The following is a 26206-nucleotide window of genomic DNA, read 5'->3' as shown; positions in this document are numbered from 1 at the left end:
CTATAGCTCTGTTGTGTAGATGGGTAGATGTCCTCACATTCAATTGCTATTTTTCATTAGTGCTGTGAAAGAAAGCCATTACCAGAGGCAACCTTGATAAAAAGTCACATTCAACTTACATTTGCAGGCAAGTAAAAAAACCCCAACTCTGTAATTTTGTAGCAGCTCCAGTGTTTATAGCATTGCCAGTCCTTTTCACTGGGCACAAGGATCAGTCTAGCCGCGCTTTCTGCAGCCAGCTCTGCTCCCAACTCTCAAACATAAATCAACAGAAGCTGAGATATCTCCAAAGTAAAATTTTGCTGAGAATACTTATGGAGAGAAAGATCAAGATAACTCTCAAAAAACCTGGGAACCCCAATGCCAAATGGGTGCATGTATGTTTCCACTCTTCAGATATTCAGAAATTATAAATCCAATGGGCCTCTCAAAAGCATCCAGTGGGATTAAACACGTTCTTCATTTAAGTATTATCATTCTGTTAATGCAATGATGGTGGCCCAAACCCAATGCACTCCTGTCCCTGGGGCTCAGGAGACACTCTTTGCTCTACATGATTCATTAGGCAGACTGAACATACCCCACTCACCTCCCATATCCCTGAACAGGTTTCTTTCTTTCCAAACCAACCCTAAAGCTTCTCACTATACCATCTGAGACAGAAAGTGAATTTTTTTTTCCCCCACCTCTTGCAGGTCTGGCATATTTACTTTTCATTCCTCAGCCCTTCACCACCTGCCAAATGCTTAATGGCCTCTCACTCCTGGTCAGGAGAATGGGCTGGCTGCTCTGGCAGCTGGAGGTCACTCTGCTTTCAAAGGGTTTCTGTTTTACCTTTGGAGGATCACTTATGAATTTCAAAGGAATTTTTTTTGCAGAAATTAATCATCTACTTCCCTTAAGCTGTTTGAAAAAGGACTGAAATTGGTTTCTAAAGAGAGAAGACAGAGGAACTCCTACTGGAAAGCAGGAAGACACATGTAGGTTCTAAGGCCTGGCTAAAAGTTCTGGGGTTATTTAGTAAATTCTCTTTGTCCTGTAATTTATTTTGACTTGTGATTTGATAACTTTGGTCCTCATAAAAGTAACCTAGCTGGTTCATTGCCCCCAGTGAGTCACTCTGCTACTTAACATCTTAATTCTCAGCAGAAATTTTACCCTAGGAGTAGAGCATAGGGAGATAATTACTGGGAAGCAGCAAATAAATGACTGTAACTATCAGGTTCACTTTTCCAAGACCCATCAGAATATTTCAGGTTGTCTGCTTCAGTTTTGACTCATTATTTCTTGCTGCTATTTGTAAATGCTCTGTGTTAAATACCTCACCCAGCTCTGAGCTCCCTGCAAAGGCATTTTCTAATATCAGTAATTAGCCTGGGCAGCAGACCTCGCTCTGGGCACTGCAGGTGCATCCTGTCCCTGGTTTCAGGCACCTGGCATGTGAACAAAACCAGTCTGTGGCCTCTCATTTCCAACAGCACACCCCAGACCACTCCTCTGTGTCAAAGGCTGTGCCATGTGACAAATCTAACGAGGATGGAGACAATCCCCGCAAGAGAAGGTTAACATGCAAAATAAAGAGACGACTTACGGGTAGTCCGTCGTACCGAAGAGGAGAGAGAAGATGTGAGGGAGAGGGAGTTCTCCTCTCTGTCTCTGTCTCCTGAAACACCTCGCCGAGGAGGAAGGATAGAGGAAGGCCTTGGCAGAGATGAACGCTTCTCGGGGCTCTTGCTTACTCCATCCTAACAGCAGCACAACAACAAAGGAAGGTTTAGTTTTCAAAACTCACTCTCTGGGCTATGATTTCCTGTATCTACACACAGAGGGGGAAACCTACTCCTGTGGACCCAGTTTGCTCCTCACACGGAACCTGCGGGGATCAGTCACCCTCCATGCTCTGCTTTAGCTCCCTGGTGCTTTTAATGCATCCAAACATCTTCTGATGACTATCCCGAGACATCTAGGGATACTCTTGGATCTAAATATGGGTGGATCCCACAGTTGGCTCTTACTAAGGAAAAAAAGTGGGGTTTTTAAGTGCAAAATGAAAGTAAAAGAACTCTCTAGAGCTCAAGTGTGAAATTCCTATGTGAATTTACCTGCAAAGTAACTGCACTACTGGTCTCCAGACACTAGATTGGTAGGTGTTGTGTGATTTTTGCATATTCCAACACTAACTTGTAAATTTCTTATGGAGATAAATTTTTAGCTTCAGGTTTTTTTGTTTTGTTTTTTCTCCCTGAGTGTGGAATTATAAATCCTGTTGTTTTAATTCCTTCTATAATAAAATGTTTACTTTTTGAAATCAGTACACACCTTCTCTTTATCAGAGTAAAGTAAACCCCTCTTTACCATTAAGGCAACGGACATGTATGTTAGAATATTTTTGAGCTTATGGGATGTGCAGCCAAAGACAGACCAATATAAGCAGACATTCTTCCTAAAGACAAATGATGATGGTCCCAACCAGTAAAAGACACACCAAGTATGGCATTAAACAAAAAATTTAAGTCAATGGCAAAAACAATTTTTAAATGGGGATAGTTAAGTCACCATAATGTAGATTTGAAACACAAATTAAATGTAAACATGGAGAAGCTGGAACAGATTGCCCATCATCTTTTTAAATTTATACTGCAGCTTCTTCACAAAGTCCTATGCATTGACTAAATTTGGTCCTTGAGCACTTGGATTCTGCCCTATTCTATCCCCTACTGCTGGTAATTAGAATTGTACCTCCTATGCTGGATGCTGAATTTGATTTTAAAGAATATTAACAGGTCAAAAATTACGTTTTTAAACATTTGGACGGCAAATTAGTCCTGCTGCTCTTTACCACCTACCCACTTGCAAATGGCTGTAACTTCTTGGCAGTTAATGAAGTAACATCCATATAATCAACAGAAAGAAGATATGTCTTTCTAGTTATAACTTCACTTACATTTCCTGTGGAGTAGCTCCATTTTTATCCATCTTGTAGCCTGCTAATCAGTTTTCCTGCCACTGGATGTAAGTAATCCCACAGGAGCTTCACAGAGAATTACTCAAATTCAGTGGGTAGATAATGTGTTTCATGGAGTTCACCTGTGCATCTCTGACTCTCTCCACCAACTCTGCTACCTTACCTTAACGTCTGATTTTGCATCTCTTGGGCCTGCAGAGGAGGGCCGAACAAAAAAACTGTCTGTATCCAGACATGTGGCCCTTTTAGTGGTTAATGAGCAAGCTGAGCTGGGTCTTGGAGGAAGCAATGACTTTGCTCTAGACTTTGAGGCAGGAATCTTTGACAAAGAGGCAGTCTAGTCATGAGAAAACAAACAAAACACAACATGAAGCTGGACAAAATGAAAACACATGCAACATGGACCAAAACAAACAAACAAAAAAAAAAGGCCAAGCTATGAATAATACTTTTCCTGTGTCTGGTAATGGTCTATGCAGATCTGACAATCATGGAAGTTTCAGTTTTGTGTTGTTTGACTGAAACCACCTTGGTCTGGACAGAGTTACCAATTCTAGGAATCTGCCTTTTTCTGCAGATGCTATTTGGGTCTTGTGTTATTAAGAAAAAAACTGGTGCCAGGTGTGGCATTTAACTGGTACAACTGCTTCATTAGAAACAAGGGCAAAGCCACAGGAACACCAAGAGATCCCAGCCCTTTAAAGCTGAAATATATCCCTCCAGGCTAAAATCAAGAATAAAGCAGTGGGAATCTTAGAAGCAAAGTTACACCAGTATTCCCACAACAGCAGGAGAACAACAGTCATTCCTTCTTTCGTCACTGTGTATAGACAAAATCTCTAACACACCCCAGATACTGCTCTGTGCATTTGGCATCACTCCATAGAAATTTATATTGGCAGTATGGAGCCCTGGGATGAGGAAAGCATATATGTGTTATTGTGAACAAATACTTGTTTGATACCAAATAATGACAATATCCCATTGAAAGAACAATTAAACACCAACAGGACAGAAAATCTTTGTTAGTACTTAAGAGCATCTTACTGCTTTCCAAAAAGGAATCCCCTTGAAACGGAATAGGGCTACTTGCTTAAGAAACACCTTTTTTCTTCCATGGGTGTAATTGATATTACAAAGAGCAGTTGTAAATGTGTTACCTTGGTAGTCCTGATCCCCTCTGTAGTCATACTGGCATGAAATTACTCACAGGAACAATCCCAGTGGGCCTGCCCTGCTGGGATTTGCACTGAACTTCAGCACTGAACTTGGCATTTGATCTCAATTCTCTGGACTTTCCCAATGTTCAGAAAAGGTACATGAGCTGTTTTAAAGTTGTCTTGTTAGAAAATTAGAAAAGAATGAGCTGTCCAGCTCTGGCAGGCCTCTGGCTTAGGCTATATGCTCAACCTATGGAAAACTGAGGCTGGTGTGCTGAATGTCATCTGTGACATCACCCATGTGATTAAGAGTTGCAGAACTGTGTATCAAGCAATTCCAGTCCCACAGAACAGCTGAGAGGAGTTCTCTTGGATTTCCTCCTCCAGACCAAGCAGCAAGACAAGAAATTAGGATGGAAGTGCTTTACTAGCAAGAACATATTTCCATAATTAGTTTTTCAGCATTATTTATGCCTCTTTCTTTTTTAATACTTATTTTACCATCTGAGAACAAACAGAAGAAAACCAGTGAATAATTATTTTACACAGAAACTACAGAATATGTGTTTCTGTCCAATCAAAGGATCTTCCAGACTTTGACTGGTTTGTTATAATTCAGTTTATGGGTCTCATCCATTTGTGAAACTTTGAATGATGTTTAGAAATCCTTGAAGGTGTTTATTGATGTTGAAACTCTATGGAAGCAGAGTGTCTATGCTGGGTGGCCCCAAGAAGCAGACATTCTGCAAGTACCTTCCACCTGCCTTTCTGAACTAAAGGTAGAATTTAGTACACATTGCTCGAGGCCCAAATCTTCATTCTGTGGTTTTCACCATTTTCAACTTGCATGCAGGGAATTACCCCTATAATGAGACTGGAAAACTCTTGTAGATTAAGGTTCTAGTCACAGTGCAAAGACTTTTCACTCATATGGCTCAGTGTCCTCTGAATACATGTATCTAATGTGGCTGCTAAAGATGGACAACACTGAGCTCTGTCAATGGAACAGATGGGAAAAGGCATGGCAGTGAGCAACTGCACAGCTCTGGTTATCCCAGTCTAGAGTCCCTCCATGTTACTTAGATAACAAGGCACCTTTTAGCACCAGGAATAGCAGCAGAATCTGCCCAGAGCAAGCTGAGAAACCGTGTCTCAATCCCTGCAGGAAAACTCAGTCTCTGTTAGCAATACTTTGCCTCTGACCTCTGTTTTAATTCATGCTGCTGGAAGGGTCAGCTGCCCAGAGTACAAAGATCTATGTGACTCTCAGGGATTGCTGAAGTGGGGATGCAGAACCCTCATTTCATTTCAAGGTGTTCCTAATGCATGGCACGGGTTTTCATCACCTCACTGTGAACTGCAGGTACACAGCTGCTTCCAGCAGATGGAACTGTTAAGCTTTTCCTGAACTTGTCCTGTGTAAACTGCAGTCTGAACATGAATAACAAAACTGACCAGGCTGAATGATCTAACATTACCAGTAGAGAGGAAAAGGCTGCACTTGAAGGACATAAAAGCTGAAAACCACAAAGAAACAAAACAACAAAAATAGAGAGAGGTCTTTATAAAAGCAAAGGCAAGGCACAGAAGAGAAAATATCCAAGAGTTGTGTGAGTGTGGCAACCAGAGAGGCAAGGCAAATGAGAGAGAAAGTAAGCAAGGGACAGCTTTCTAATGTGTGTTATAACATAAGGGGCAGGAATAGAAAAGGTATATAAAAAGATAATTTCACAGAATGATTTTGTAGTGCTTGTAGTAAAGCACTCCATAAACACTGAAAATGGGCAAGTATTGGCTTCTCTTGTCCAAGTGATGATGGTTGTCAAGAAAAGACACTAATAAAACATGCTCAGACTCAGCCCATAAACCTGCCCAGATCTTAGTCACTTGTAAAGAAGCTCTAATAGCTTCCCAGTTCTGAGCTGGAATGGGTCAGACCTGAAAAACCATGGTTGCTGCAAAGCCTCCAAAAGTGCCCTCAGCACTACAAGTTTCTTACAATTCATGAACAGTTTGCAGCACTTCATGTGACACAGCTTTTTGCTCCCTAAAGAACTGAAAGCCTGGCTTAACAAATGAAAGAAATCACCCATGGAATATACTAGCAAATATATTAGGAAATTCAGACAAATTCTAAAGAAATTGTTAATTGGTAATGCTGGGGGATGATCCTCCTCAGGGCCAGGAGTTGGACTCAATGATCCTGATGGGTCCCTTCCTGATGGGTCCCTTCCTGATGGGTCCCTTCCAACTCAACATATTGTATGATTCTGTGATAACAATGACAAAGTGTTGTGCTGCAGGTGTGAATTAGCATGTGTCACTGTCATGGCTAAAATAATTGCATAGGGGAAGGAGAAAATGGAGGTTGGTTTCTTGGGGATTTTGGAGGGATGGGACAGAAACAGTGCAGGGTCAGCAAGGAGCAAGGGAGTCTTTCCTTAAGAGAGCCAGACACAGGAAGCAGAAAAGGCTGTAGAGCAGCGGAAGGCAAGGCAAGGCAAGGTGGTGATCTGGCAGATTACAGCACAGACAGTGGCCCAGGAAGTGGCCATAGTGAAAGCAGTAAATGTAAATGCTACTGGCCAGTAACTCTCACACAGGCATGGCCCCTGCAGAACACTGGGCTGTGGAATGGCACACCAGGAGACACCCAGCAGTCCTGGGGGAGGGCTTCTGCCTTCTGTGGTTTCGTAACACACAGCAATCCAGCAAGGTGACAATGCAAGCTGGGTGCTGCAGGAAGGGCCAAGATATGCAGCTTATCCCACAGAATAGTCTGCTCAAAATGCTGCCCAGACTTCAAGTCCTGCAGTTTGGAGTCTGTGTGCCCTCTGTGGGTCTGCAAACTGTCACCATCTACCACTTGAGACTAGACTTGTAAGGTTATTTAGGAAAGGTGGTTTTAATTATCCTTTTAAATGAATAATGAATACGGCAAACACATTTTAAATGGAACACACAATTACTTACTGAATTAAGACAAAAAGATGTGAAATAAGGGCAAAAGGAGATTATAAAGATAAACAATAAGATTATTTTACTCACTGAGAGTTTTTCCTTTGCTTGTTTAAATACAGCAGGAGCCTGGTTTGTTTCACCACCTGCTGCTGAGAAATCCAAAGAAAGACTTGATAGTTAAAGACAGTAATAATAAGCATTTCCATTCAGTACACTTGTTAGACCAATTAAATGCCTTGAAACTATTGTGCAAAGCAAGCACTTTGTGAAATACCCTGAACTGTATGCAGACATTAACTTGCCTTAAAAATTTTCTGCATTCATCTTACTTGAGGTAAAATGGTATTCTATGTGTTTTGAACAAAATTTCATTTTGTATTCATGTTCCTATAAGTCTATAAATGAAAAGAAAAAAGTTCCATAAATAGCTGACAAATATACGAGTTTCTGGTCAATCCTCAGAAAACTTAGCATCCTGATTTTCAGGACTGTCCTCTAAAAATCAAGCTCCTTTAAATCATCCACAAATTAAAATGTTAAGAGAGGCCTCTATAGTAACCACTTTAAAAATATTAGCCAACATTCATAATGGATAGAGAGAGATTCACTGTTGAATTTTCATCCTACTTGTGTCAACAAGGTCAGTGTGTCATGGTCAACTAAGCTCTCAAGAATTTAGAAACTCAAGGTTTATCTTAGAAATATCAAGTTTTATCAAGGTTTATCAAGAATGCTAACACAGTATTTCATTTATTTGATACATGGTTTGAGGTAAGATCTTTCTCTTGGACTTTGAATTCATCCACACTGGTTTTTGAATTGGGCAGCTTTTTGGAAAGCAGGTTATTAACTTCACCCCAAGGCTTCTACTTAGGAAGTGATGTGCCACTTAACAACTAACATGAAATCTTCTGGCACCTGTGCCAGGATGCCCTTGGTAAAAGCAGATGTAGGACAACAATCACAAATGGCAACCTTCTGCTATAAACCAAACTGTTTTCCAACTTTAAACCAACCCTAATTCTTCATACAGCAAAGGTCAGGTTAATTTTTCCCTTCTCTTATGCAGTTCCCAGGCATGGTGAGGTATCCCTGGTTTTCTGTCTCACTACCCACTCTAGTCCAAGGTGTAGGAGAGAGAATTTGTGAGGAAGAAAATAATATGCAACTGCCTACTTCAGTTCTTCTGAATTTTTAAGAGAGGTGAGTAGAGCAGAGCCTTCCCATGTCACACTTCACCACTGCTGTTACTGCTGGTTTGGGTCTGGTTTCCATCTCTTCTAGATAACCACAAACAGCTTCTTTCCTCCTTCCCTTGGCATTCAGCCCTAACCAGTCACCACTGTGAGCTGGCAAAAAAGCTGTGTCACTTGTGCCAATGTGCCTGGTAACAACCACAACTTCTCCATCTGAATACAAGATTTCTACAGGCCCTACAAACATGTTTCAGCACAGGGGGTGACCCCAGAATTAAAAACAAGAAACAGAAGCATATCAAAGCCAGGTCATTGTTCTGGCCTTGCCTCCAAAAACACTCCTCTGATAACACACCTGCAGTGGCATCTCACAGCCACCAACAAACCCCAGGCCAGGCTGGGGGTTTCACTCATGGAGCTATACCAGCTAAGGCAAAGACTTCCCAACTCTCTCATCATAGTTGGCCTTGCAATTTCTTTTTCAAATGGCAAGGACTAATCTCTCAAAAACCAGTCCCTGCCTCATGGATATGGTGCTGTAAGTTACTGGTACTTCCCAGTGCTTACCAGTGATGTGGGAATTTTTTTCAGGTATTGAGGGGCATCATTAAGGGAAAAATGTACTTTTCTGGGCCATTGAGCAAAACATGAAAGGAGGTATTAACTTCTTTTGGGAGGTATTTGTATCTTATGACCGGACATGTTTAATTTTGAAGTCATGGTAAATGCAGTGTGGAGATTTTAACTGACTGCAATGCACTCGAAGCTCTGTAGACTACACTGCCAAGAACTTTTGGGGGCTTCATTACCCAAGCATCACTAAAGCTGACAAGACCACTCCAAACAGAATGCACTGACAGTCACAGCTTCAAGAATTGGTGCTATATTTCACATAAAAAGAAAATGGCAGAGAGACAATGTCCCTCTAGATTCCAGATCCTGGAGAGACTTGCATGACACAATCAAGCTCAGGGATTTGTAAGATAACAATATGAACACCTGCACTCTTAGAATATCACACAGCATTGCAGTCTTTCTCATGGTCTCCCCCCAAGTCCCATCAGGAAGGGATGGGAGGTAGAAGAAAATAAGACATACTGTAATTTTTACAGCAACAATGAGTGTGCTGAAACATTCTATGAAATATTTTTGATCACTTTCTGGCATGGTTTCAGCTCCTCTGCTTTAGAGCTTAAAGTTCAAGACACATTTCTGAAAGTTTTATGATCAGTCTTGGTCTATCATTCTGGTTGTTCTCTGCCTCAGGACTTAAATAAGGGAGGACTTTGGTAAGGGAGATAGTTTTTGTATTGTATTTCTCACTTTGACTAATACATCTGCTTTCCTGTGCATTGCAGTGAGAGAGAAAAACCTCTGAGATTGGCCAAGGCAGCACAAGTTTCAGGCACAGGGCAGATTTTATCCAAGTCCACTGCTATGACTCAGTTCTTTTTGGGCTCCTAAGGGTCAGAACAGTTCAGAGAAGGTAGCGGTAGAGTACCTGGGGGCATGACAGCTCTGACCACACAGCTCTAGAAGTGCAGATGAAGTTGAGAACACTACAAAGTCAATGCCTTTCTCCCATCCATGTCCACAGCTTATTGAATCCCCTGGGGCTTTTGAAAGACATGTGAATTATGGGTTGTAAATTCTGAGAAGCTGTGCTTCAGCAAGCAGCAAGAGAGAGCAAGGAGAAATGTTTTAACTCTGTTTTAAAATTCCTCCCTTTTGGGTAGTTCTGGTTCAGAGTGCAAATTAGGACAGACACTAGAGCATGTGGCCATGTTACACGACAGAAAACCTGGCCTCTTTCAGCAATTTTTTTTTTTAAGATCACAATGAAAGTCAAGAAGTTCATCCTTCCACTTTCAACCCACAAGAACCATGAATAATACGTGAAAATGCTGGAAGAGTTATTTTGGTCCGCTAAATAATGATACACCTATGAAGTCGTAACAGGAATCATTTCTTTCTTCCTTTCATCTTCCTCTACCAAATATTAAGATTTTTTGCTTGCAATGCATTTCGCAGTGTGACCCCAGATTTCTTCTCTCTCAGCTCCATGCTGCATGTGGCTGGATTCTCCCTGTGGATTTTGACTGTATAGCATAAACATCAGTGACAGATTGGGAATTGTCATTGCAGATAACATCAATAAACAAAATATAAGTCTGAAACACTTCTTATTATGCATGAGAGTAAAAAAGCAGAATAATGGAAATGCATACCATGGTTTAAGTTGCCAACATTTTCCCACCAGAAAAAAAAATAAAGCATAATTTAAAAAAAAATTAAAAAGAAACAAAAAAATCATCCACAAATTAAAGATGAGAAGAGATTCCTAGAACACCACACTCTAAGCACGATGCCAAGTTACAACCACAGCACTTGGAGGCCCAAGCAATGACAAGCATACATGATCATGGCCTCCATCAAACAAACAAACAAATACCAGGAAAGAAAGAAAGAAAGAAAAAAAGAAAAATGGTACAAAACACTAAAAAAGCAATACTATTTGTGAAGATTGACACTCTTGGAAGAAAAAAAAATAAGAGAAGCTGCTAGAGCTATGAGATTCACAAAAGAAAATGTCTATGTTTGCCAGCCACATTGCATAACTGAACAGAACGCAGTCACCTGTCTGCTTCCGTTTAACACAGGAGAGATGAGTTGGTCTAGTATATTTGATAGCAGGTTTTAAAATTATTTTCCTGGAGGGAGAGTGGCCCTGAACTTCAGTTTTTTTAGCAAGTTCAGCTTTCTTATACACTGCTATGGACAAAAAGAACACAAAAACATAGAATCAGAAAAAAACCCAGCAAACCATTTCACATGATTAATATGTCAAGCGTCAGGCCCACTGCCCCACAACTCCAACCCAACGCGGTGCTTCTTCCAAGGGGAACAAATCCTATGCTGGAAGAGGGGGAGCACTGGTGCATTGGCTCAGGTGCATTGCCCAGTAATCAGTGGGGATGTCCACAATGAAACAGGACCAGTGAAGCAGTGAGCCTTGGACATGGCTTCTCACATAGTTGTACAATATCTCATTAAAAACACTACCGTTAATAATGTCACAGTGCACATAATCTACAGCAGAGCAACCAGACAGTACTGTAAAACAGTAAGAAAAAAAAAATTGTAATAGGAGTGTGAAATGAACCTTTTTTCCTTCTCACTTCATCTCTGGAGAGTGTGCTAGGTTCCTTTTTAGCTATTTTCCTTTCAGGAGTAGAAATCCTGCCTCTCCCAGTTTTAAAAGGTTTCTCTTTTTTATGCTTATCAAGAGATGGTCTTCGCAATTCTCTCTCTGCTTTCTCCTCTTTAGGAACAGTCTCTAACTGTTCAGTCATGATGCTCCTATCATCATCTGTAGGATCAGAGCAAATTACAACAAACAAAAGATTAGTAACAAATGTTAACAAAACTTCAGAGGAGCAGGGAAAAAATAGTTGAGGACAGAGCAGACGATTAATTTTAAAAAAGCAAACTATTTTTACCATTTTTCTGAAACATGCTGAGATTACTATTATAACTGTAATAATTTTGCTTTTCAATCATTATGATTTGGAAGCAAAAATATTCAACAGACAAAACAGAAAGGATAATGCACACCTTGAGTGTCTGCCCAGAGACTGTCTGTGTCCATGATGGAGTCATCAATTGTTGTTTCATCTTTGTAATCATCACACGTCTCTGTTTTGTAGTTAGTGAGCAGGATTTCTTCTCTCTGGGGTGAAGCAGGAGCCTCTCGGGAGCCTTCCTTGGGCTCAACTTCCACTTCTTCAACATCTAGCTCCTCCTCAGCCTGGGAGTCTCCTGTTTCAATGTCTTCCTGCTGAGTGGCAGCAAAGCGCACGCTGTGAGAAGCAGATTCACCCTCATCAACTGTTGTCTGCACCACTGTGATGAAGTCATCCTCCACTGTCACCACTGATTCTATAATGCCTTTCAGCTCAGGCAGGGCTTCTGGGCTACCCTTGGCTCCCATTTCTTCTGCAGCAGGCTCACCAAAGTCTGGGGCCATTTCTGATACAAGATGCTGTTTATCCTCTTCTTTTGCTTCTTGCCCTGCTTCTACCTCTTCTTCCTCATATTCTTCCTCTTTCGGGGCCCCAGCTGCCAGTTCACATGGCAGCAGCTTTTGGGTTTCCGTAGGTTTCACAGCTCTATCAACAGTCTCTTCAGCTCCTTCTACAAGTTGTGGTATGCTCTCCATCTGAATCTCAGCAGGCTCCTCCTGGAGAGGCTCAGCTTTTGGAAAGAGGGGCTCCACAGAAGTCCCCTTAGCTGGTAACTGTGTAGGCATCTCTTCCCCAGACACAGGAGGTTTTGGATGTTCTGCTTTGATATCCTCTAGTTTCACAGATTCTCCATTCAAACTTTCTTGGGCTTGATCATGCTCTCCACTAGATTCGTAAGATTCCTCCTTATCAACTGCCTCTTGATGTACCAGATCTGGCTTAGTTACTTTTTCCTTAATTTCTATTTCTGACAGTTTGGTGCTGTCCTTTGCATAACTAGGCTCGGTCTTGGAAAGTACATCTGCATCCTTTGCTTCTCTGGAGAAGATGGTCTCCTCTTTCTGCTGAGTGCCTTTGGGTTCAGGCTCCACTTTTTTAAGAGAGACCTCACTGATCTTAGCGTCTAACTTACTCTGATATTCTTGGTCAGCTCTCCTTGCAGCTACCTCCATATCATGCTTAATAGCATTGTAATCTGGTTTAATTGGAGCTTCTATCTCAGCTATCTCAGCTATCTCAGCTATTTCAGGAACAACACTAAGAGTCTTCTCCTTCTCCAACAACAAACAAATAGAATCCTTTTCTATTGCTATCTCTGAAGCAGAAATTCTGTCATACATCGTATCAGCAGGTAAATTAACTTTACTAGCCACACTTTCCTCTTTCCTTTCTAACATTGCCTCAGCGCTTGTCTTCTCTGGTTCTGCTCCTTTAATGGGATAGACCTCTTTAGAGTCAACTTGATCTTCACTTTTTTCTAGCACTGTATCCAGTTTCTCTTTTTTCTCCTCCTCAAAGTCCCTCACCAGAGTGGACTCACCATGCTGACCTAAATCTCTTTCACTGAGGAAGTCTTCTTTTGATTTTTCAGCAGCTGCCAGCTTCACTTCTATTAAAGACAAGTCAGGAGCGAGGCCACGTCTCAGTTTTTCATCTGTGCCTTCGTAGAAGGGACAGGTCTCACTTGTTAAATTCTCACTGTCCTGAACTGGAGAGGGGAGTGGTACTGTGTACTTATTGAAAACACAGTAGCCCAAGTCTTCCAGCTGGCTTTCAGCTTTCAGAATTACATGGTTTTCATTTGTCACAGGTGGCAGGGCTGTGCTGCTGTCTTCCACAACAGCGTCAGAAGGAACTGGCTTCTTCTGTGCCACTTCAGCATCTGCACTCACAGAGGCTAATCTAGATCTTGTCCCTGCCAAGTCTAACATTTCAGGCAGGTCAGGAGCCAGGACAGCCCCATTTTTGTAGTAATCTTTGGCCTGGAAAGATGGTTCAGCCAGGGTTTCAGGCTGGACTTTTTCTTCTACCATCACTTTTTCTTCTTCTGTGCGCTCATCTTCCTCTCTACTTTCAATGGGGAAGCAGGGGGCCTTCTCCAATGCTGGTGTGGTTGCTGGCAAGTAGTCATCACCTTCATCCATACTTCCACTAGTGTTAGTTAGAATATCTGAAGCGAGGGGAGAAAGATCATGTGCACGACCAAAACTAAATCCTAGGGCTATTGAATCCAGACAGGACATGGGCAAGTTAATAGACATGCTTCTCTGTTCAATTGCAGATCTCCCCCCAAGTCCCAAGCTCCTGCTCAGAGTTAGGTCATCTTTATTTTTACTGTGAAGTTCTCTCTTATCCCCATAGACTTTGGGGTCAATAGTGAACATTCTTTCTGTTGGAGAACTGGGTTCTTCAGATGTGTCTGGTGTATAGCTCTGAGCCAGGGTACTGTACCCTATTTCACGAGCATGCACATTCTGCTGCTGATTCAATTCTGTCTGTAATTCTTCCTCTTCCTCCTCCTCTTCATCTTCAGGTATTAGAGGACCTCTCTGATAAGGCTCATATTTACTCTCTTTAGTGTCACTTAGCTCATAGTAATCACTGCTTTGTTTCAGACCATCTGCTTTGAAGGCTTCCTCTTTCAGAGCAGAGGTTTCAAAATACTTTGACATTCCTGACTGATCCTCCTCTTCCTTCATTTGATGAGGAGCTGCAACACTTGTCTTATCCTCCTCAGTATCTTTTTTGACATCTTTCTCTTGAGAAGCTTCCGGAGTAGGAGTCTTAGTGGTTAAACCTGGTGCCTCGGGGGCTTTCTCTGTTACTTTGGATAACTGAGCAGTATCAGGGTGCTCTGCTGTTTTCTCAAGGGTCAGTTCATGGCTTAACTTAGCTGGGGGTACCTGTGTGCTTTGCTGCGCCTCCTTTTTCACATCTGCTGCTGCTGAGAGCACACTTGGGTCCGTTTCTTTTTCTGCTTTGAGAGTATCAGGTGACTTTTTAGCTTCACCATGCTTTTGTGTGTCTATTTTGTCTGGGGAAAGTGTCTTAACATCTGATTTTGCGGTCATTTTACCATCATCTAATATTTGAGCCTCCCCTTTATCAAAGAAATCGTACCTTTCTTCCTCATCACTCTCATCCTTAGTCATGTCTTTTTCCTCTCCCCATGGAGGGATTTTTGGGGTACTTGGAGTTTTCAATCCATCTACAGTTACTGCTGAGACTTCTTGGAGAGATAATGTCCTGTCTCTGTGGATCTGCTCATCTTTACTGAGATCTTTGGCAAACAGTTGGTCAGTAGGTTCCTGATGTGTTTTGAAACTGTCTTTGAGTGAAAGCTCCAGGGGGAGAGCAGGAGATGGGCCTGAAGGAAGTTCACTTTTGGCTGCTTCTGCCTTGGGTTCTGGTAGCAACAGAGAACTGTCACCTTGGCTGATGGCACCACCTTGGCTATCTTTGAGGTTGTCTTGAAATTTGATAGCCATAACTTGGTTGGTTGATGAGGGCACACCTGCAGTCCTTTCTTCCACCCTGCTCACTTCAGGCAGCTGAGATGACAAGTGCTCTTGTTCTTGAGGAGCAGGAGGCTTAGCAGCAGGTTCTGCAAAACTGGCTTCCCCTTTCTTCTGTGAATCAGTTTTCAAGATCCATTCTGATGGCGGTGAAAGCATTTTTTCTTGGTCTTTGCTCTCTGAATCCTTTTTATCTGCAGCCTCTGTTTTTGCTGACTGTGGAACTAAGGCATCATGTTTAGGTTGCTCAACAGTCTTACTGTCCTTCCCAGATTCACGTTGCTTTGTGTCTAATGGTTCTGCTGCAAAAGGGCATGTGCCCTCCTGGACACGGAATTCCATCTTCGTGGCTGCAAGTAAATCTGAAGTAATTTGTTTGGGTTTTATAGCAAAATTATTTAAAGCACTTACAGGCAGGCAGTCACATAGCCTACGACATTTTTATATGAATGATGGAATGGAAAGGGAGAAAGATGTGAGCATGCAGCAAGGCATCCAACTAGAAATCTGCTATAAAGTGTTAAATACTACTTTCCTTTCAATAGATAAGGCTAAGAAAACTGTGAGTTGTACACGCATAAATGTGAGCACTGATATGAGATGATTTCATGTAAATTCTTTCTTTTCATGATTTGTATAGAACAGCAAAATCACAAATAACCTCACTTCATTAGAAACTGTGCTGAACTCTGTAGCTTATGTTAGTTTTGTGTTAGTGAAGTCTGCAACTTCAAAGGAATCAGTGGTACCTTTGTGTGTTCCTGATATTTAAAACATATATAATTATACATGTCTATGTATTTTTATACATATTTCTTCCACATGCAGCCTAAACTGAGGTAATGCCTGCAAAGTGTTTTGCAAGTTTCAGCAGAGGCTGTTTTTTTACCTGTAGTAGCTTATAACACTTGCTCTTTGTCAAATGACCAAAATCTCACTGCTGTCACCAAGCCAGCATGTGGAAATCAGCAACAGACCTATTAATACTCCCAGATCTTGAAGGTCTGGTCTTCAAAATGGCCAGTCACCTACAATAGTGTAGGTGAAGTAGCTGAAGTCAAAGAACACTTGGCATGTTTCTGTGACTCTGGATCAGGCATTAATTAAGTTAATTTGAAACTAAAAAGGCTAACCTTATACTCTGCCACTTTATTTTCATAGGCTAATACCTAGGGGTTTTTATACCCACTCTTTTAATCATTAATAGCTTGATCTTTTTTTAATGTCCTGTCGAAGATAATGATTCCTATCTCCTTGAAATCTTCCTATAATGGAAAATATGAAGAGAAAGACTGCACAATGTGGCATATCTTTCTGCACTAATCTGTAAAATAGTTTTTTTTGAGTTTTTTCTGAATCTTGTTACAACTAGCATTGGCCCAACTCTGAATTTCTTCAGATCTGAAGTCCATGGAGGCATCTTTTTGCTCTGATGAATCTGTTTTTAGAACAATTAGTATCGAAGTATTGCTCATTATTTAAGTATTTACATATGTTAATACTGAGTCAGAAAAGCAACTGCCATTCTAAAATCTACAGGTAACCAAACTAGAAATCTACACCTACAGTAATTTTGCTTCTTTATGTTTTTACGTGTGGTGACTAACTTGCAATCCCCATGAAGTATAAAGCATGGCCACTGGGCTGATGTCATTGTTGTTTCACAGAAATTAAATAGCTAGATACTGCTTTTCTCTATGTATCCTACTGTCTCTCTTCCTGTAGTGCCAGCAAACAATACCAATGGCATCAAAGCATATTCTGACTGCCAGAGGAATTCAGTGTTCTTCAGCTGGGCCATTCAGAACACAAGCCTCCTAAATGCAGCATTCCTTAGCCAGGTAGGGAGTGGGTACATCACTACTCCACACAAGGTGTCTTTGCACCTTGTTCCACTGGCTGAAGAGAAATACCATTAAAAGAAAAACACTGAAGCCTAGTTTTTATGTACTGAAAGATGACTGCAGTAAACATTTGGTTCAGAGACTAAGTCTAAACTTCACCCAATCCTAACCTTCACTTTGAAGTCAAATGTCCCAGTGGAAGTGATGGAGATTTTGCCTAAGAAGGGCACTCCAGCAAGGTTAAACATTTGTAATAAAGTGGCACACGCAAAAAATAAGAGTTCTGGCAATGACTGAGGAGAGGAGGGGTGGATTGCAATGGATGACAAGGGTATGATATAAGAAGCAATAGCTTTAAGGAAGCTAAACCAGAATGCACTGAAGCACACACAAAAAAACCAAACCAATCAAACAAAAATCCTGCAGACTGCAAATGAAAACATTTCTACAGTTTAAGCATCTTTATGTCATAGTCAAAGGCGGCAAATCTGTTGTTTGAAAGAAATGCAGATGAACCTCTGCACCAAAAAGAAAAAAAAATACATAGATTAGCAATGTGACTGGCAAACACATCTGAGATGGGGGAAAAAGGCTTACACAGAGGAATAAGCTTAGCTGCAAAGCAATACTTTATCATGGCAAAGTAAAAAACTCAGGAATCAGCCGCAGCGGTGGGAAACCATGTTGTCATACAGCACCTACACAATCAAATTATCCACTACACAACCTTCAAGCATAATAACAAGAGCAGTCATACTAATAAATGGGAAAAACAGAAAATGAAGCAGGCTTGGAAAGCACTGGAGAAAGCTGGCAGCAAACACATGCAAACCTAAGGAGGACACACCCTCCTCGGCCAAGGAAGAGGGTGTGTCTTTCAGGAGTGCTCCCACCACTAAGGTAACACTCTCCCTGCTGGATGCCACATTTGGCACTTTTTCTTCATGACACACTGAACCAGAATCTGACTGACCCTCACAGAGGGCCTCTGCCTGGTCCAAAGGCTTAAGGGGCCTGTGCTCTTTCCCCACTTGTTTCCCAGGAAGAGCAGCAGGTTTCACTTCCACAGCCATCAGACTCTTAACTGGTTCTTCTTCTTGGAGATGGAGAAAACAGGGGACATTCCCACCAACAGTAAACACCAAGCACACAGCTGAACAGGTTTGCTTTTACATAACCCTTTCAGGACTGCATTTACATAACCCTTTCAGATCAATATTTTCTATAAAGGACTGCCAGTACCCAGTTCATTTTAGCCACCATGGAACTGAATTTTACTTAGGGAAAAAACCAAACCAAAAGCCTGCCTCCCCCCAGACAAGCATGTTTATGCCACAAGATAAGAGCTCAAAGTGTTTTACAGGCATACCTCTCCCAAGGATGACAGTGGGTCAAAGAGTCATTGGAAATGGAGATGGAATGGAATGATGGATGGCTCTGACAACACTAATGCATCAATGAGCTCAAAGTACACGGATATTTTTCTAATAAATGTGCTGTTTAGTCCAGTACAAGACATTCAGCAGAGGTGGAGGAAGGTATGAGGCATTGGTTTCTTTCTGCTGACCTTGGTAATACAGACTGCTGAATGCCAGCAAGTCAATCTACTGTATGAATCCTGGATTTGGCAAAATACTGACAACTTTCATAGTCATAAGAGGCCTTATGCATGGCTAATGATTAATGGTTTTTTTGCAAGATTTCTTCCAAGTTTCCTACACTGAATGGGTTTATAAACAATTTCTCCCTTACACTGTCTGACATCTGAAATCTGTACGTGAAAATCCCTATTTTAACATAAGCACTCTATTTTCTTTGCTGTTTCCCACTTATCCCCAGATTCCTCACCATCAATTAAGTCAAACAAACTGATGCAATATAATTATTTGTTCATCCAAATTTCTAAAACATACCACTCAGCCTCTTAGGATCAGTATAGCAGAATCAGGAACAGTCTTTGCTTGTGCCATGGCAGAAGAATTATTAGAAAAATCTCCATTCCAGGCTTGTACTCCTGCCACTGCTACTCAGACAAAAATTACTGTGCACTATTAGTATTCCCTCTGGTAATAAGTAAGGATTAAGTGTGAATCCTGTGACTCAGCAATGTACTCAAGGAGCTGACCAGCAGCCATGCTGTGGGCAACCTCATGCCATCCCTGAGTTTAAAATGTGTCTCATTATGGAGTACTTTGCTGAATCAGACCTAGAACAAAGCATTTTCAAATCTGGAAGTGGCTGTATCCATCCTCTTGGAATTCCAAGGGCTTTGTTTTTCTCCTGAGACTGTCCCAGTGAAAACCAGACAATCAATCATCCCTTTCAGCTACAGCCTTAAAAGAATGATTTAAGGAACATAAACACTAAGGCTGAGAAAATATCACTATGTAAAGAACAACACATTATTAATAACATAAAATAATTAAGGTTAGATACTGTATCTTAAATGAACAGAAGCCAGAAGAGTCAGAATCAGACCCTGACCAATGCCTGAGCATTGCAGAAATATTTGCATGAGGGCAGACTGTAAAAGCAGCCTTGCAGGACAACAGGTCTCCAGCTATAAGAGACCCTGACTTGAATAACTGGCTTTACTTGTCTTTTTCTGATTTTAAGTACTTTTGTATGTGCATCCCTCTCAATTAAAAAATGCTAAGGAAAGCCTTTTATTTTACTCTGAGCAACACTCCTTCATTTCCTGGAACACTTTTCACAAAGGCACACGAATAAAAATAATTACTCAAACTAGAAAGTTTTCCTTGAATTAACAAAAGAATCATATAGCCTCTCCTTGTGCAGCAGGCTCTTATGCCAAGCAGACTGCTGCCAGCAAGGACAGCTGTTTCACACAACAGTCTCAGTTGGAAGGGCAGGAAGGTTCCTTCACACAGAAGGATCATCAAGTCCAATTCTCAAGTGACCAACCCATACAGGGATTGAATCTTGGCATTTTAGCACTGTGCTCTCACCAGCTGAGAGGACTTCAGGGTCTCATACTGCCTATCTTTACACTCATGATCCAGCTTATCTGCCTTTTTTCTCCTCCATATAGAAGTTCTTATTAGGTCTTACACTCTCAGCAGAGGCATGACTGTCCATGAACTAATCAGGCTATTATGTACAGCTGTAGGCACACAGCTAAAGTAAGGCTACCCCTGTGATTTTTCTATCTTTCTACCCTTGGTTAGATATGCTGACATATCTAACCAAGATAGATATAGATATGCTGACAATCTTCAATTATTAATGCTGATCTCTTACTGATGCTGTTAGAGTATTAGGCTGTTAATTTTGCAATTACCCTGTTAATTCTAAACAACTCTGGTTTTCTTAAAATGAGCCAGTGACCAGTTTCAGGGAGAGAGCTCCATCCTCCTGAGACACAAACCTTTAGAGGATCCAGTACTGCTTTTGACTTCAGCTGCCAAGACTGTGTGATGTGAAATGAAACTTCAACTATTTCACCTTTGAGAAGTCAGCTGTTCTGTTAGTCAGTGAAGACGATTCTCCCTTGATTTTACTTTTACATAACCCCTCTACTGATGAAACACTACTTACTGATGTGCTCAGGTCATAGAAGCAGGAGGTACAGAGAGGCTTTTTTCCCCTCTGTGTTTGCAGTCAGCTGGCACAATGGAAATGGAGCATGTCCACAAAACAACTGGAAGTCGAACATGACCCAGTATGGCCTGAAATTACCTGTGTACACTGGGGTAAAACTCACTTACTTCACCTATTGGAGAATCAAAGTCCTTCCAGGGCTATCTTTGGTAAGACATATTTTTCCCCCATTGTGTAAACAATTAACTTACTTTCAGTAACAATATTGTGGCCCACTCTGTGTACTGTTCTTGGCAGTATTTCTCTAGCACAAAGAACAAATTATCTTCCAGTTCTTTTACCTAGCTGCTCCTTTTGCTTCTGCCCTAAGCCAGGCCTGAAGAACAAGAGCCCTGATTTAAGTGGGAACCACAGTTGCACTGACCCCAAAGCTGCTCATGCTGCAGAGACATGGAGAGACTCTTGGAGAGGCATCACTTCCACCTGGGGAAAAACACAACCAGGTTTCCCTCCCCAGAAGGCAGCAATGCCAGCCACACAAAGAATGGAATGGATGGCAGGTGAGTAGAGGGGAAGAGGAACCAAATGGGACCATGCTCAGTTCACCTTCATCATGGCCCAACAAGACCTCTGTGCTCTTCACTGTGGCACTGGGCTGTGTACTAGAGCCAGCCCACTCCGAGCTGAACAAAGGGTGTTCATAGTACTCCTCATCTGAACTGCAGGGCTCCTCCTTGGGCACAGACACTGAAATGGAGGGGGCCAGGTGCCACTCCCTGCTGGCTCCTGGAGTGACTCCCCCACAGCCAGGGCAGTGCTGGAGCAGCCCCACCTTATCCTCCGCCCCTGCATTTACAAACACACACAGACAGACAAAGGCTGCAGGACAGACAGATAGACAGACAGACAGAGGAAAAATAAAACAGGATGGACACATGCTCTAGCAGTACCAGCCACTGTCATGCTGGAGTGGATGACACCAGCCAGGCTATTGGTTAATGCAGGATGGAGGAATGAGGCAGTTGTGCATTTTAACACAGGCAGCATGTACGTGGCCCTTTCTGCTGGGTTTACCAACATCAGAAACCAGTCCTGGGAGTAAGTGAATTTCAAAACTACATACTAATGACTTAGAGGAACACATGCTGTGCACAAACCACATCTCACAACTCACACTATACTCATATATATTACACACTTGACTGACTGTACTAAAAACCTCTGAACTGTCCTGACATAGTTGTATTCCTCATAGTCATCAGATTTAGTACTTAAAAGTGTTAAATTTTAAAAATTCTTTCATTAAAAAGAAAACCAGCTTACATTTTGGCCAGTGATGACTTTACTTTTGATTGTACCTGTTTCAAAATTCCCCTTTTCTTTTTCCTATAAATAAGCAGCATTTAAACAACAACAACAACAAAAAACCCTTCCCCAAATAGCTAGCTACCTTTTTTCTCCTGATAAAGGCCACAAAGTGCTGCCCACAGCAGTCTTTGTTAGTCCTGTATTTTATGCTGTTGTGTCATGTTTCCATGGGTGAACTTGCTCCCACCTCAGTGTTTGCTAATGCTTTGGAATGACAGGCTTATTCTCATCACTGTAGCCTTGCAGAAAATCACATTAGTGGGACTACACCAGTTACTGACAAGTACAGGGAGGGGCAGTTTTTGCAAGACAAAGAAAAATAACACTTCCCAATGAAAATGACTGGCCTATCACCTCAGCCATACATGCCTAGTAGGGAGACTTTGGACCTCTTGTAGGCTGAGGAATCCTCTCATCAGGAATAAAGCTATGAAAAACTAAACATCTAGTGCTAGAGGAAAGATGTTTAAGTCCATTCTCAGTGTATGACACCTGGTAGTTTGATGAACACTGATTCACAGGGTGCCTTAAACAGCTGCAGCTGTTCCACTGGATTTCCTACCAGCTTCAAGTAGGAGTCCATACTTTGTGCCCCTGGTCTTCCTAAAGGCAATTATAACTTACAGGATTTCCCCCAGAGCCCCCAAAACTGTCACTCTTAGATCCAAAACACTGTCAGAAAGCAAGGCTTTAACACAGGCAGTGTAAACAGATCTCTTTGTGGGACACCAAAACAAGACAGCTCAGGAATACTACCCTAACTGCAATTACCCAAGCCTTGGAAACCATTTTGATCCAAAACAATTCCATTTATAAGAGCTTCAAGGTTCTTCCTGTGAAACAACAGTAAGTCTTAAGTTTTTTTCTACAGTACATCATGACAAAACAACATCTGTGTCTTTACAAAAAGCTCTTCTGCTTTCTCAAGTAACTGGCAGCAAGTGTCCTGTAATGGCATGACATGGATTTCTTCTGCCTGGAAAGGATTGCTGTAGGAGAAACCAATTCCATGTGTCCATATTTAAGACTGGTGCCAGTGCTGAGGCTGGCTGGGACCAAAGGCATGATGTGTGCACAAAGAACCCACATGGAACTCAGAACTGTATTCACAGATTGTTTCAAAAGAGTGCACAAAACACTGATAATTTGGCTCTTCTCTTCTGTAGGGGAATCCAGCCCCCACAGTCAGGGGTTTATGCAATATTAAAAGAGGCAGGTGTGGAAAGATAACCTGACAACCCACTTCTGCCAAGCAGGAAGCTCTGCAGAGCATGGCAGTAGGAAATGCTAAGCACAGCACTGTGCCCAAGCTTCCCATTTCCCCCTACTACTTAAGAGCCAAAAACAAGGTTTCAGGGAATCATCTCAATCTACTTGCAGTGCAGAACCTGTGGATTTCTTCTCCACAGAAACATCTACAAAATTCTGTAACAGATTTGAAGGGGGTTCAGAGTTTGCAAAAGGCAAATTACAGGGTGTGAGCCCACAGATCAGGGCATGAGAGACCAGGAATCAACTTCTTCCTAAATCCAAGAAGGTTCAAAACTTTAACTCCCCCTTCTCTGCAGGGTGCCCTCACACCAGCCCATGAATTACTGAAGACAAGAGCTGAATGAACAGAAGCACTTGCCACCTATTCAGCTGGAACTGGGACATGAAGATAAGAAGGCAAGGTTGATATGGTCAAAAAGCTGAACACAGAGAAGGAAGATGTGCAGAAGGGGAAGTTCTCCTTCCAGCTGTGGGTTTATTTACCCAGGGGCCCTTCCAAAGCAAAATGCATCAACAAGAGTGAAGGTGAAATCCCAGCACTTGTCTGTACTTTTGCAAACAAGGCTGAGAATCCCTTCTTTATAGGCTCTGAACAGACTGTAGGAGAGATAACAGAGGCCTTGCCTCTGCTCCTTAGAACTGCAGGAACCGACAGCAGTAAAAATGGTTAATACTTGCTATTGTGATGGTCCAAAATAACCAGGAGTGCAAAGCCTGCTGCTGTTTGGGGCTGTGACATCTCTGGCTATTTTACAGACTTACATTGGTATTTTTATCAGTTTGAAGAAAGATATTTTCAGAATTAATGCACATAATTTCATTAACAGGATAATGATGTCTTTTAAGGAGGCTCTGCTTTTATTTCAGCAACAAGAAAAATCCTTTTTTATTATAGTCCCTTCTAATCTTTTCCGTCTCAATACATGGGAAAATCCCTAATGCATTTTAAAGTCCAAGATTAAAATCGCTTCTCACAAAGGCTAATTCTGCTTTACTTTCCTTGTATATTTTGAGAATGCCTTTCAAGAAGTAATTTCCACTGTCAACAGATCCATTTTCATACAACACTTGATTCTTTTCAGTTTGCAAAACATTCTTATTTGGTATATAAAGGCTGATCTGCCTATTTCAAAGTGGAAGACAGTCCATCAGAGGCACCCTTCTTTTCCTTAATGTTTAAAATTTTTTTACATGAAAACATTGTGGACCATGATCAAAAGGCAAAGAGCACAAAAGAAATGCCAAGAAATTAGAATATTACGTCAGTCCTGCAAGGCAGATACAACTGATAAAAGGATTAGAGGGTGCTAAGAAGAATTTAATTTCCTGAACAAAATTATGTTATTATAGTTGAAATAAATATTATAATTTCAATAAGGCAAATCAGTTCTCTTACCTTCTGCAGCAGTAAAAAGGGACAGGTTCATTTGAATATTTTCCTGCAGCCAAATCTAAGAAACCTACATCCAAACGACTCCTTTCTCTCATGAAATAAACCTGACCCACAAACCTCTCTGTCTTTCCTACCTTTTTTTTTTTTCTTTTAATTTGTGTTTGCTGCATGGCTGGCCACATCCACCTTTGTCAGTCTACAACAGTGATTTCCTTCCTACATTGACTGAAGAAGTCTCTTGGATTCAAAGCAATGCGACACACACTGACAAGTGCATTAGGAAGAGCTCCTAGGAGGAGGGTAAAAAAAAGGTCTGAGGCAGACACACCAAATGCTCACCTTTTTTGTTCAATTAATTAATAAACTGTATTTTACTAAGCAGAAAGATGGACAATGTAAAGATGCATGAGGATGGATTGCCAGATGGTATAGGGAACAGGAGGTTTAAACAAGTACAGGAAAACTGGGTCAAACCCTAGTGAGGCAAACTCTTCTGAATGGGAACTTTGCCTGAATAAAACTGACAGGTCTGGCTCACTCAGGTCAGCAAAAACTGAACTTACCAAAAGAAAATAAAGACTGTATATCCTAATACAGAGCAGAGCACAAGAATTTTACTACCATTTTTACTACACTGAACTGACAACATGGATATTTTCATAAAAACCAACATAATACATTCATAGTGAAATTATTTCTAAGTTTTTTCTGTTGCTTCAAACAACTCTACTGTGAGTTCCTGTTTGAGAGCCAGACATAAACAAGAAGCTTCCAGCACAGTTCATTAAAGACTCAGGACATCACTTCTATCCATACTTCCCTTACAAAACTGCCATCTGCTCTTAAAAATGAAGTACTGAATCAAAATCTTCCATGTTGTGGAAAAGTCTCTTTTGACTAATGCTAAAGAAAATTATTCAAAAGTTATTAAAAACCATGACATTGTGTAAATCATTGAAACATCTCCCAGACACTGTCCTTTCAGCCCTTGTAACCACCTCTGCAGGGTAAGTGCTATTATATTATTCAATTCTACATGCTAGGAAAGAGAAAAGCTACAACGTTCAGTGACTTGCTGAGTCATTTGTACAGCTGGGAGCTGCAGTCTGGCAGTAAATAATAACCTCAAGTTGTAGAGTGTTTTCCACCTTCCTGTGTTAGTACAACTAGCAAAATGCTTTCCATTTGCTGTAGGGCCAATCTACAACCTCCTGTCAATTAAACAATATAAGGACTTTCTAAAATCCTAAAATACATGCAAATATACAGCTGATACAAGAAGCACACAAAGCCAAACCTAAACATGAGGCTAATAGAAGAACTTCAATATTGGCCTGAAGCAGAAGAACAAGTCCTTTACCATGATATGAAAAATCAAAAAGCATACACAGGACTAGCCACTATGTATTAAAAAAAAATTATAAAGCCCTGGTAGCAATTCTAAAAA

The 26206-nt window shown here is 41.3% G+C and overlaps 1 protein-coding gene across 7 annotated transcripts in view; it reads right to left on the bottom strand.

The window, feature by feature from the left end:
- Positions 1–26206, bottom strand: part of MAP2 (microtubule associated protein 2) — a 219796-nt gene that overhangs the window by 19391 nt on the left and 174199 nt on the right. For 2 of the 7 annotated variants that reach the window (XM_084209756.1, XM_084209758.1), the window contains exons 7-8: positions 7174–7235; positions 1592–1745 (exon numbers count right to left, since the gene is read on the bottom strand). In XM_084209756.1, the coding sequence (XP_084065882.1) occupies positions 1592–1745; positions 7174–7235 (216 nt within the window). Of the gene's footprint in view, positions 1–1591; positions 1746–7173; positions 7236–10919; positions 11055–11445; positions 11653–11897; positions 15684–18012; positions 18262–21332; positions 21573–26206 lie in introns of those variants that run through there. The other 5 variants (XM_084209757.1, XM_084209759.1, XM_084209753.1 and 2 more) reach the window with 4 other exon arrangements.

This window comes from Fringilla coelebs (genome assembly GCF_963513975.1).
Source record: "Fringilla coelebs genome assembly, chromosome: 7".
Taxonomy (NCBI): Eukaryota; Metazoa; Chordata; class Aves; order Passeriformes; family Fringillidae; genus Fringilla; species Fringilla coelebs.
Note: the sequence above shows the minus strand (reverse complement) of the source record. Positions and strands in the feature narration are given on the sequence as shown.